This window comes from Lepeophtheirus salmonis, chromosome 13 (assembly GCF_016086655.4).
Source record: "Lepeophtheirus salmonis chromosome 13, UVic_Lsal_1.4, whole genome shotgun sequence".
Lineage (NCBI taxonomy): Eukaryota > Metazoa > Arthropoda > Copepoda > Siphonostomatoida > Caligidae > Lepeophtheirus > Lepeophtheirus salmonis.
In genome coordinates, this window is record NC_052143.2 from 137,498 (window position 1) to 150,708 (window position 13,211).

Genomic DNA, 13,211 nt, shown 5'->3' on the forward strand with positions numbered 1-13,211 from the left:
ATCAGTGCAGGCCTTGACTATGTAGTCTAACTCGAGTTTGGTCCAATCTTCTTGATTGAAGCCTCTGGAGACTGCACACTCCTTTGAGGAGTAGCACACACCCTCTCCTTCAAACAGACCTAAATAGTGTACTCCAAGGGTTTTTGCATCGGAAGAGAAGGGCAGTCACATGTTAAGGTCTCAAAAGTCTGGAAAGTTGTCGCTCAGAAATAAATTGGGCTTAGCGGCGTGATGACACTCTTTGATATATGTATCTGTATTGAGATGATTCTTCCTCTTCATAGAATGGGCGCAGACTTTGTCTGTGCTGAAGATATGTTGTGTTCGGTTGTGATTTAGAGGCTACTCTGATTATTCACATAGACATCAACGGGGATTAAAAAAAAAGGAATGAGTAAAACTTAGCTAGAATTTTTCCTGTCCATGAGAAAATTAAGAATATTATTTGCTTTTTTCAACCGTCTCAGCTTGGTCTACTCTGAGATAAGATGTCTTCCTGTCCTTCTCCGTGATTTTGCACCATTCTGGATTGAAAATGATCAAATATGTACCAATAGAAAAGATCAACACTGTAGTTGTTGATATAAATTAAAATGAAATTTGTGGAATATATATTTATGAATTTTTCGTATTTGTTATTGTTTTTTTTTATTTCTCCTTTTTCCTTCCTTCCCTCATTGGTAGATATATAGCAATGAAAATGTGATGTATTTCTTAGCTCGCCCGTTTTTTTGGAGTTGGTAAACTGAATAGTAAATGTTTTATCTTGAGCTGTTGTCATTATTATTTAACTCCAGTGTAATATTCTTTCTCTTCCACAACATACAATTTTACACAAAAACCAGGTTAAACATTCTTGTCCACTCTTAAATCACGCATGCTCACAGTTATTGTCGCGGATTTTAAATGGTAATTCCTTTTTAGAATTGTGATCGACATCGGAGTGATTCTTGCCAATGTTAATGTATATTTCTTTCTCCGCTTCCTCCCTCATTACAGCTGATTGTCGATGATCTAATGAAACGTCATGAGATATAAGCTACTCTCTTCCAAAACAATCTTCAAATCGTTGGGTTTACCATATTGATTTTTGCTGTATTCAGAAGAGCCATATTATGGTATAAGATTTTGGGAGGAGAAAATGCTATAAAGAGGAAATACTTTAGTTCAGGGAAAATATTGTAAACATAAAAATTTCAAAAATCCAAAGCTATTCCGAAAATATTAAAATTTTTCGAAAAAAAATTCCAAAATTATTTCAAGAAATTAAAGTTTATTTCATTCCATAGCTATTAACAGAAAATTATATTTTTTTTCGAAAAAAAATTTCAAATATTAAATTTTTTGAAATAAAAGTTGAAATATTTAATTTTCTAGTAAAAATCAAAAATTCCTTAATTTGTAGGGAGGGGATACAGCCCCTCCAGTTCATCCCCTACGGACGGTCCTAAGAGTGATTCCCTAAAAATACTAATAATAAAAGCAAAAAATTAACATATTATACATTGTAATAGATTATTAACATAAATATCAAAATATTATGAACTTTATGAACCAGGCTATTTATGGAATATGATTCAAATATAACTCATTTTATGCTTTTCTCTTAGATGATAGTCAACTATAGAACAATTTTATTTTTATATTGTCCAATAAAATGAAGAATAGTATGCAAGTATTGAGCGCCACATAAAAGTTTTGATTCCAAATAGGGATACCAGTGAATATATTCGAAAAACAGTTTTGATTGACTCTTAAAATACCTTATCGTCTCATGTTAATATACTAAGACTTGAGTCATAATAACATTTAAACGAAGGCATTACAACATTACTTTTTTTGCAATAAATAAAAAAAAAATTATGTTTGTCCATGCAAATATAAAAATTTATAGTCAAAATTAGTTTTCATCATTCTAGTGGAAATGTTTCCTTGAAAAAGTATTTATAGAAGTATATCACTCAACATTTGACTCGTTTGTACATAATATACGTATATATGGATAGGTGCATACAAAAGTAGAGTTGTAAAAGATGTAACTTAGCGGTGCGTAAAAGAGAAGAATAGAATAAAACTAAAATTTACTTAATAAATAGACTTAGGATTTGTAAGGAATGCTCAAAAAATTGTTCTTTTTGACTTTTTTTTAAAGGAAAATTGCACATTTTTCTTAGTCTGGTATGAAATAAATAGAGGAAATTTGGAATCTGGTTCCATTACACAACTGCATGGGTGACTCTTTGATAATATTTTTGGAATGTTTAATTAAAATCCTGGGTCTGTCCAAAATTTACCAGGATGGTAATATTCGACGAATGTCTAATTGTCTTTTCCAAATCAATGTGGTTATGTAAAAATAGTCCAAGAGCCTTTCGCAGCGAAGGTAATTTGTTACCAGTCAATTCAGTAAAAATATTGCCAATTAAATATGACTTTGTTTTAGATCTAGTGTTTTAAGCCCTTTCCTAAGTTTATAAATTACAAAAGCTGTAACGAAAACTGAAAAATTTGAACTAAATAGCAATGCTCAGAAATGTTATCTCAATTTAAAATAAAATGTGGTTCAATTACTCTTTTTATTGATTAAAATTTGAATATGAAGACTTTTTGTTTCAAGTAAAGGCTAGAAACAGGTCGATGTTTTCCCTATGAGTAATTTGTAATACCTCAATTACGATTTATTTAATAGATACAGCTTATAAATTATCTTTATCGAAAAAGGTCAGTAAAAAGGTCGAAAAAAGGTCAAGTTTATTTCTTTTACGATAATACAGATGGACTACAGTATGTCCAAAAATGGATGGTGGTATTAAAAATGTCTGTTATATAGTAAAAAAAAATTGGTCGGAATAAAATGAAATTTGGCTGATAAAATCATTAGGCAAACCAAAAAACCAAAGGAAGGCCCGGCTTCAATTCTGTCGTGAGCGGAAACACAAAACTGTAGATTACTGAAAATGTATCCTCTTCAGTGATGAAAGACCATTTGATTTATTTCATGCTCCAAATCCAAAAACAGATCGGGTTTGGCCAAGATATAAGCTAGTTGTAGAACCCACTCCAACTGTGAAAGTTCCTCTGCAAATTCAAGTTTTGGCCGTTATCAGCCATCAGGCAGTATCAGATCTTCACCTGATTCCAGGAAACCAAACTGTGACGGCCGAGTACTACGTAACCGAGATCTTCAGCAAGTCTCTGATGTCAGCTTTGTCTCGTACTGTAGAAACTGGACCTCCTTTGAAGAGGAAAATGTTGTCTGACACATCAAGAGCCCTTTCACAACAGGTTGGTGCCCTGCTTACCATCCAAAAAGGCACAAAAGGGGTGTTCAGACAACTTGGATTCGTACCAACAGTCCTGATTTGTCTCCCATTGAAAATTTGGTGGCCTTTGTCTAAAGGGAACTCAATGAAAATGCGCCAGCAACTTCAGTGGATGAATGAAAAAAAAAAAACTGACAAAAGCTTTGGAAAAAATTTCTCTAGATACTTAGAATAATTTGTATGAAGGGATGCCAAAACGATTAAAAAAGTGTATTAAGCTTAAAGGTTGTCATATTGAAAAGTAAACAAAGTTTTTTTTCCAAAAAAAATCACTTGCTTAGGTTATTTAATGATTTTTTTTTTTAAAACTACCATCAATTTTTAGACATACTGTATACCAAAAAATTTAATTTATACCAGCCTTGGCTCTTTTTTACCAATTAGCACCAACCACTATTAAAAAAATATAAAATATTCTGATTGCAAATTAATAAAACTAAATTTTTTGTTTTTTTAAGATTTGTTGTAACACCAAGGGCTTTTTTGATATTCAGGTCAAAACACTCTTTTCACAAAAATCGTAAAATTTCAAAATATTTCACAAAAATGTTCAAAATTTATATACGATGTCTTTAGTCTAAAAGGAAAAATTTACGATCCTCAGAGCTCAACATTTCTCAAATTTAAAAAATAAGCTCCACCCTAATGGAGACTCACAATTTTTGCTCGTAATTTATGAAACGCCACAAACTGGGTAAAATAGTATCTGAGATCCACACTTTTTTCATTTGAATACATTTAGAAAACGTCTTTATTTGGATAGCTGTTTTTAGAGACGACAGTGATTTTTTCATTTAAAACTCAACCTTGTCTCCTTGAGCTATACAAAACAATTTTTTTTTGTATTGTGAGTATATGGTTGAATATTTGACCGCAGTTTCAATGCCGAAAGTGTGAAAAATATTTAGTGTAGAAAATATACATACATTATGAATTGTTTGATAAGTCTTAGATCACATTACTAGCAGCTACTTGATATTGACATAACCCAGGTCAAATTTGTCACAAAAAAATCTAAGTACTCAAAACCACAGGTGTTTGTCTAATTGATTCATTTGTAGAACTTGATAATGCTAAAGAAATATTTTTATTTCCGTCAAATGAGACATTCCTGTTCAAAAATGAGTAATTCTAAAAAAAGTATTTAATATTTTGTACATATATATGACTTCAAATTTGAATTTTCCATAAAATTTTGGTTTAAAAACATCAATTACTTATAAAAATAAGAAACTTGGTATTTTCCCAAATTAGGCAGTGAAACTGGATTCGAATCTCAAACAATGTCTTGAGTACGCTACGAATTGTTTAAAAACAATATTTTAATAAGTCTAAGTACCCTCAAAAAATAAATTGTTTTTTCCGTAGATTACGGCAATCCTAATGATGTAAGTAAATTAAAAACTGCCCAATGTAGTTATAATTTGGGAAATTCCCTTGTAAAACATATAAAAATGGTTATACTGTATGTGATGGACACAAACAGTATATACAAGGACACATAAGTATGAGGAATATTGGTTGTTTGTCCGTCTTATTTTTGATTGGCGCTATTTCGATGATAAATGGATTAAAGGTATTGTCATATTTAATGAATAGAATGCAATTCTCTGAAAGTCCAATGATAAACTCATTTCCCTTACTCAGGAAGAGTTAGACGTAGAATTTGATTTAACAGAATTTCATGGAAGTAAATCAGATCTAGATGACTTATTAAAAAAATTTCCAGATATTGAAAATGTGGTTATTCCGAAAAAAACGCTAAAGGTATATTAATATATTTTTCTATCATATTAATTTTATATAATTATATGTTTTTATTGAATTACTTACATTAAAAAGAAAAACAATCAGATAAAACAAGCTGCAGCTGACAATTTTAAACCAAGAAGCTCTGCGGTTTGTATAATAAGTTTGCATTCATGAAATATAAAATAATTTTGCATTCATCTATAGGGAGGAATCATAAGGAAAAAAATATATAGTCGTTCAAGATGTATCAAATTTGTTTATATTTTAAAACTGCAAAAGTTTGTTTGCAGAGAGCGGAAGGGACTGTGAGAAGTTGCGTGGGTAGACAAATTACTATAACTTCGTAGTTGATTTTCTAAAAGCTTATGAATTAATTATTTTTTAATGGATATTTTATACTTTACAATATAATTCTACAAAATATAAAGACAATTTCTTCTTAAACATGACCTTAAGTTGAACTGATTTATTTACGTGGTTTGAAAATTAATTTTTAAAGCCTTTATTTCATCCGAAATAAAGGCTTGTGGTTTTTCCAAATAGAGCGGAATTTTCTTTATGATTTGGAAATTCCAATCTTCTAATCTTAAATACCAATTTGAAAAAATAAAAGAACTGTGACCATTTGAAATGCATCACAAAACTATCAAAACAGGTTTGGAGTATTTTTTTTTAAAAAGTAAAAAAAGAATACGAATTCATTCCATATATATTTCATCTTCAAACAGACTATAACTTCAGTATTTGAAGAGGAGTGGCAAAGACAAAATGAGCCATGTTTGCTCAAAAGGTATTGATTCCTTTATTTTGGTTTCATTATGTGTTTTTCAAAAATGTCTGGAGTAGTGACATTGTTTTTCCTTCAGATGACGTAAGTATGAGAGTATTTAAACATCAATATCCCATTTATAAGCCTGCATGCAATCATTCTTCTTATGTATTTGAAGTGTTATTAATAGTGATGCGTAAAATATGGCCCGTTGATACGTCATGACTATTTAGTGTTCTTTTTTATATAGCTAAATAAACGAAGTAGTGTTGGATCGGCCTAAAATAACTAAAAACACTGCAGTATTATCAGTCAGGTCCTAATAAAATGTATCAGTCCTAGGATCGCTCGTTATCGGCCTTGTGTAGAAACTACGACATCTCAAATGACGTAGTTAGTACTAACTACTCATTTGAGTCGCTGAAGTTACATCATAATTCATAACCTCTTTCAAAGAGACAAGATACCTGTAGGAGATGAGGAACTAGAACGTATATATTCTATATATAATTTATTATTTTCGTAATTTTTATATTCATCAATCCTAGCCATCAGTGAAGAAAACTAAAAAATAGCAAGGAACCTAGGACTGAAAGACCAATGTACCAGTCCTTAGGAACGTTGAATAGTAAAAAAGATTGGACTATTAAAAAGAAAAAGAGACTTATAACGTGATCAGTTCGAGGACTGATCCAACACTAAAACGAAGTGATAAGTTGTTATACTTATGTACCATTTCCATTAGGAGAGGAATTCATTTTCTTGTGGATCCCTCGTTCTATATATATATAATTTATATTTATTGGGCATTCTATTAATTCTACACTTTGAGTAAAATATAACTACGACATATTATAATATAGTATGGAATAAAATGTTATTTAGGATTGAAATATTATGAAATTCATTTAAAAATTGTGGATATATAATTATATGACAATGATAGTTTAGGAGTACCTAAGATATAAATAGTATTTGTTATATTTAACTTATTTGGCTAACTGCCACTTGATTTTGGGCATTTTCTTTGTTTTGTTTTTTGTAAAGGTTGCGTCATACAATAAAGGTAACGACATCAGAAGCATGGACATATATAGGCTGGAATGACTCCGAGTCGAACAAAGAGATACACTTTCTAATTCCCGAGCAAGTCCTCATAGTTACTCTCCGTCTTTCATAACCATACTTAGTAGTTATTACTTTATACTTAGATGTTCGTCTTCAAGAATTAAATAATTATGACATCAGTCTTGGAAAATATAAAAACCTTGTTCAGATTCCTAACTAAAAAAAGGCTGTACCAATTTCTAGGACATATTTTATACAACTCTGGTTATTTATAAGTGCATTCATGATATTTAAGTCAACTTGAGAGTATTTTAAAGATAAAATCAAATATAGTATGTATTTCATGATATCCACCGAATATGTTGAAAATACACTTATTTAAGTCTTTGCTTATTACCGAATAATTATTATTAATTAATCGTTGATATTCTAGAACAATGAACAGGAAATTGAATTCGATTTGACTGAATTTCCAGGAGACGTCTCAGACATTTCTTCGTACATATCTCAAATTCCAGTGGAAGTAAAAAAAGAGTTACCTAAGGTATGAATATCTATGTTTTAACTCTCTCAGAATTGCAGTACAAAATTGAATTTCAAAAGGACAGTTTTTTCTCATTAATTATACTGGTCAATTTATACTAAATGGTATTTCTGACTTTTTTACTTAGCACATGGAAGATAAATGTTTTGGGATTATAAACATTTCTTTCATTTATGGATCCAATATTAAAAAGTAAAATCGTCTAAAAGCTTTAATTTAAATAATTGATCTACTTTAAGTTATATCGACCACAATAATGGGACTAAGTTGTACTACATTTAACCCACTGTTTGTAAACTGGGATTTTCTTATATCTTTTAAAATAAATACAATACTTTGTTGTTGTAAAAATGTATTTTTTTTGACAAATTATTCATAAACTTTGCCATTTTTAATATACGTTAGGTGAATTTCCTTTTTCATTTTAAATTTTAATCATTGCAACTAATATATAATCAGCTGTTAGTTTATATATCACACTCAACTTCATCAAAATTAATAAATACATTTCTAGTACCTTAATTTTCGTTTTTTGTAATAATTAATATTTAATAGAAATTTTCATAAATAATAAAATGATTCGGATTTAAAATTTAATCTCGTTTTTAAGATTTATTTGAAAAAAATAGGTTTTTTTAATCATTTTAATTGAAATTTACAAGTGCAAAATGTATGGAATATATTACAAATGTAATATTTGGGGAAACATTTTAACCCAGTTCTCTAACTACGTAATTTTTTTTTGTTCACAAACGGAAGGTTATGATTAAATTGTGACGGTAATTCTAAAACAGTCTAATCTAAATATGTGATTGATACATAAATAATATTCATATTCAATCCTGCGTCGTGTAATCCAATTTCGAGGGAAACAATTTTGTATACGATAAGCTTTAATTATTTTTTATGTATTTATTAGGATATTTTTGGTAATTCTGCAATGGAAGGTGTTGGAATAAAATCAAACAGCAATGACCCCACGGTAAATTTTTATTGAAATTTTTTGTTATTGCAATAATTTATTTTGCATACACTAATTAGGCTGGTATTTTTACAAAAACGATAATTGGTCCTACTAACTGTAGAAGATTTGTTTATTTATCAAGACTAAGAAGATTTCGCTGTGTTTTTTATGATCATAACTCTTAAGTTGTCATTAGTTCATATTTGTAAAATATGTAATATTCAAGTGAATTGATTTAATTTAATTTATGTAATATAAGTATTAATATTTAGAGTAAATACTTTCTAACGCCATTTAGTATAAATTAATTGTACTTTTATAACGCTAGATGTAAATTACCATTCCATCTATTGGATAAATAATGGATTTTTTTTTCAATATGGAACCCTCCGGGATCTGTGGGGGTGTTTGCCGTCAAATAGTCTAAAAGTACAAGCGTTTGGATTCATGTGGCATGATCATTCTGGAGGTCAGCCATTTTGTAAACATAAACATTCAAATATTATAAAAACAATTACTCTCTTTTTACAATAAACAAATATATTTTGCATTTCAGGTGTTTTCGTAAGATGTCTTCTCCTAATTTAAAATATAAATATAGTATCATCCATACCTTAATCCATAAGACATTTTTTATCTATTGTCGAAGAAAGACGGTTCAAAGTCTACAAGGCTTGCAATATAAATTAATACAAAAAATTAGGGATAATTTAACGTCATCGAGAACAATAAGGATGATAGGGGCTATATTTTAATTAAAGTCAAAATATTTAAATTATATAAACATGCTTATTCAATATGATCAGTTTACAAGCTCCAGACAATAACTGAAAGTCTTGAAAATAGAGCAATATAAAACATGACTGGGCATCATGGCACTGTAGGTTTGATCTTATGTAGAGGTATACATTTTATTTTTTTCAATTACTCAAGAGTATAATTTAAACAAGAGGTTTTGTGAGGACATTTATTAAACAAAATCATATGATAATAGTACTTGGTACAACTTTTATTCAGTTTGTGAGCCCTCAGCTTTAATAATTGCCTCAATACAAAGCAGAAATACCGGACAGGCCTCGTGCTACTACATTGTCAGACCCGACTTGGTCCTCTCTTTCTTGATGGAAGCCTCTAGAGACTGGACACACGTGTGAGGAATAGCATACATCTACTCTTCCAGACGTGTTTAGATAGAGTAGTCGAAGAGGTTTGCGTCTGGGAAGGGGAGGGCTGCCTCATGCTGAGGTCTCACAAGTCTGGCAAGTTGTCACTCAAGAAGGCCTGGCTCTTAACGGTGCGATGACACGGAGCTCCATATTGAATGGAAACAAAGTTGTCCCAGAACTTTTCTTTGATCCCAGATAGGACATTCTTATCCAAAAGTTAGGTGAGAGCATCTGGATTGAGCCTTTTCACAAAAATTGAAGGACAGACTTCGCTTGTGTTGGCCACAACTCCCAAGACCTTGGTGGCGTTGAATAAGTCACTGCTACGATAAACCTTAGATCTAGCCATTTAAATTTTTGTTCCTCCATTTTACTCGTTATCTTTTATTTTGTTTTTAATTGAGTCGTAACTTTACATAAGGAATCTTGAATTACATAATCTACCTTTCATCAAGTTTGAAGACAATCGACGAATAAATTTCCGATTTATTCAAATTTCAATTGTATGTACCACTAGATAAAAGCAACCCTGTATAACTATTTTGTCATTCAATGTTGTGAGGGACATATAAAGGCATTCAAAAATGTGGCCCTTCAATTTTCCAGATACATACAAATCTAAAGGTTCAGGTAAGGCGAGATACAAGCCCATGTTTAAGGGCATCAAATATTAGTATTATTACTTTTCAACCAAGACAGGGTTATTTTGGCTTTATGCGCTCGAGCTGAACACTGTTAGAACACCTCCATCAAGTATATTGTCCATTCATGGCTTAACCTTGCCTTTTATAATCTATAAATACGCCTCAGAGTTCACTGTTTTGTTTTAGATTTAAAAGTATGGGTTAGCATATCATGCCCCTCATTGCTGATGTCTCACAAGGGCAATTTAGAGCCTCTATTTTGTTGTGAAGATGAAAGACACCTCAGACGTGGTATTTGATATCCATAATTCTGACCATTAAATTTTTCATCCATAATCCACACCAAAGAACACGCATTTCCAAGCATCCTGATGTTTCATTATGCTTAATAAATATCTTGTTAAATCACTCCAAACTTTTATCCATAATCCTCTCATAACTTCTTTTTCTCAACTTGTAAGACTTCAATCTTAGGTTTTTGGATCAATGAGGTCGAAATATCAGCTAAGCGTTTCAGTGAAGCCAAAAATCTTGGGGTTCATTTTTTTTAATGTTCCTTTAATAGGTCAGATGTAGTTGCACTGATTAAGTATAAGTAATCATTATGGTAATCATATTTCCTCCTCTAGGAACGATCTGGGCACGGACCTATGCACATTGAGTTGAAGAGAATATTTCCCCCAAGCGCGTTGTCCATTGAGCTACTTAGTTCAATGAATTTGGTCGTGGTAAGTGGGTATTCTGTGAAACTCTTCCAGATTCATTAAAGGCCTAACAACCTTGTTACTGCCTTTCTATTCTATTCTAAGATCCTTGAAATGTCAAAAGGAATAGTGTTCAGCAAGGCATTGTTAAACTATTGTGTCTCTTTTAGTCTGCTTAATGTTTACGTATAAAGATTCACTATTATATTTCTAGTTGAGTTTTTGTTAAGATTATTTGCATCTACGTACAAAAAAAAATCGGAAAAATGATCTTAATTTAGAGTTAAATTGATTATGAGTAAGTGTATCGTTAAAACCTTGTATACAGACCATATTCCAGGCATCTCTAAAAAATAATATCATAGTAGATTTGTTTTCAATAATTAATATGGTTATATTACCTCCTTCCTCTTTAGTTGATCTTCAGAATTTGGCTCTCACATAATTCGATGCAGAGGAGAAAATAATTTTTTATAAGTAACCTTATATCGAAACTTAAATTATCCTACGTCAGTGTTGGTTTATAGGGAAATTAAAGCACTTGCCATTTGTTTTAATGTAATAAAAATGAAAGATTATTATTAATAGAATAAAAGGGGAAAAAATTTCTTATCAGATCCCTCATATTTACAAAATACATAATAAATGTTGTCAAATTAAAAAAAATATATACCGGACCCTGCAGAATTATTTACCGATTTTTGTTCAGAACATATCGCGGACAATAATGACATTTCGAATGACTTGAGAAACAATTATTAATACATTTTTAGAATAATAAAATAGTTTGTGATCAAATTTAATCAATGTAGCCACCATTTGACTCAATGACACTGGTCAGGCGACGTCTGAAGCTGCCACAGACTTGCTGGATGTAATCAGTGTCCATGGAGGCTCAGGCCTTGTTGACAGCTGCCTTTAAGGCATTTATGTTCTTGTGTCGTTTTTTGCAGGCCTTGGTGATCCTAGATAGATAAGTCTAGTGTTTCAGATCTGGGCTCTGAGGGGGCCAGTAGTCCTTGGGCCAAAAGTTCATGTTGTCCTTGAGCCACTCCTGAGCTTTCTTGGAAGCGTGGGCAGGTGCTCCATCTTGTTGAAAAACCCAAGGAGAGTTGCCGACTATGGATTTGATCCACGGAAGGACCTTGGCTTCATGGCTTTCCCGTTAGAGGCCACAAGACCCAACATCATAACCGAAGCAGGGTGCTTTGTTGTTGCCACATAGCGGTGCTTATCTTGCACATCTCCAAATCTCACAACACGGTCATTTTGGCCGTTGAAAACAGGATCGACCGTAAAAAGTTTCTCATCTGAAAAAATGATGATGCGTCCAGATGAGCTCTTGATAACTTTCAAGATTTTTTGGCACGCTCAAGTCTAACTTCTCGCTGACGTTCAGTGAGCAGAAGGCGTTCAATACACCTCAGAGACTTTCCTCCAGCCCTTTTCAATGCCTTTGAAACAGTTGATCTCGACATTCCCATCTTTCTGGCCATGTCGGCAATGGACCTGTTGGGAGTCCTCTTGAACACTGCCTTTACTTGTCTTATTGAGACAGTGGGCTTCCTGCCAGCCCCAGGGGAATGCTTCAGATCACTCCCAGCCTCCAAGGGCTTGGAAACGTTGTAAATTGTCTTCAACGAGGCCCCAACCTGTTCCTTAATGTTGTGATGAGGCACTCCCGCTCGGAGGAGGGCTGCAATTTCGATCCTCTTTGTTTTCTTGATTGGACATGGTCTCACGTGTGGAAGTTGTAACGCTCTCACATGAAGGATTTTTGTTTATTTTAACAGTAACAATACGAAACAATCAGATTGGTTGCCACCAAACCTCTTAAAAAGTATATTTACATCATCGGTAAATAATTTTGCACGGCCCGGTACATACATACATAAAAAATACCCCAAAAAATGATAAACATAAATGTCACATTGTTAAAATAAATTTCTCTCTCTCCACGGCCCTCCTAAAAAGAATCCCTTAATACTTTTGCCACAAGCCTCTTTCACGGTAAACAAGTTATGTACTAAATACTTGTATAATGAGTGGATCTACTATTTTATACTTTAATCTTAGCAACTTGTGACTAAATTTTACTTCTTAAACCTGTCATATCATGAAATTGGTTTATTTGAATGGCCTAATAATCAATTTTTAATGTTATTCATTACCATTTATTCGAGATATGCAGGGATATTGTGTAAACATAGTTCTTCTAAAGAAAGATGAAGTTTCATTTATGAAATTGAAATTCCAATCCTCAGATAAATAATACAA

The 13,211-nt window shown here is 31.8% G+C and overlaps 1 protein-coding gene and 2 long non-coding RNA genes across 5 annotated transcripts; 2 read left to right on the forward strand and 1 right to left on the reverse strand.

The window, feature by feature from the left end:
* The first annotated feature begins 4,780 nt into the window (after nucleotides 1-4,780).
* On the forward strand, nucleotides 4,781-5,524 carry LOC121128300 (uncharacterized). Its single transcript, XR_011783262.1, has 4 exons — nucleotides 4,781-4,899; nucleotides 4,971-5,090; nucleotides 5,166-5,222; nucleotides 5,280-5,524. It is a non-coding gene; the product is annotated as an uncharacterized lncRNA (long non-coding RNA).
* A 222-nt stretch (nucleotides 5,525-5,746) lies between these two features.
* On the forward strand, nucleotides 5,747-8,970 carry LOC121128202 (uncharacterized). Of its 3 annotated transcripts, XR_011783389.1 has the most exons (5): nucleotides 5,784-5,946; nucleotides 6,181-6,335; nucleotides 6,393-7,456; nucleotides 8,376-8,438; nucleotides 8,498-8,970. XR_011783389.1 is itself a non-coding variant. In XM_040723778.2 (4 exons), the coding sequence occupies exons 1-4, from the start codon at nucleotides 5,851-5,853 to the stop codon at nucleotides 8,603-8,605; spliced, it is 297 nt and encodes a 98-aa protein (XP_040579712.1). In that variant the 5' UTR covers nucleotides 5,747-5,850; the 3' UTR covers nucleotides 8,606-8,970. The 3 variants fall into 3 exon arrangements, 2 of the variants coding, with proteins under 2 accessions (XP_040579712.1, XP_040579711.1); XM_040723778.2 differs by lacking the exon at nucleotides 6,181-6,335 and having other exon boundaries at nucleotides 5,747-5,865; nucleotides 7,346-7,456; XM_040723777.2 differs by lacking the exon at nucleotides 6,181-6,335 and having other exon boundaries at nucleotides 5,786-5,946; nucleotides 7,346-7,456.
* Nucleotides 8,971-9,374: 404 nt separating this feature from the next.
* LOC139907073 (uncharacterized) lies at nucleotides 9,375-11,877 on the reverse strand. The gene is made up of 2 exons (XR_011783390.1): nucleotides 11,336-11,877; nucleotides 9,375-11,280 (listed from the first exon to the last, which is right to left on the reverse strand). It is a non-coding gene; the product is annotated as an uncharacterized lncRNA (long non-coding RNA).
* Nucleotides 11,878-13,211: the final 1,334 nt, after the last annotated feature.

Bases quoted from the DNA above. Each gene is read 5' to 3' on its own strand.
- LOC121128202 (XM_040723777.2), top strand. From the start codon at position 5,851: ATGTTTGCTCAAAAGGTATTGATTCCTTTATTTTGGTTTCATTATGTG. The intron at 7,457-8,375 runs GTATGAATATCT...TGTATTTATTAG, and splicing joins TAAAAAAAGAGTTACCTAAG to GATATTTTTGGTAATTCTGC. The intron at 8,439-8,497 runs GTAAATTTTTAT...TACACTAATTAG, and splicing joins CAAACAGCAATGACCCCACG to GCTGGTATTTTTACAAAAAC.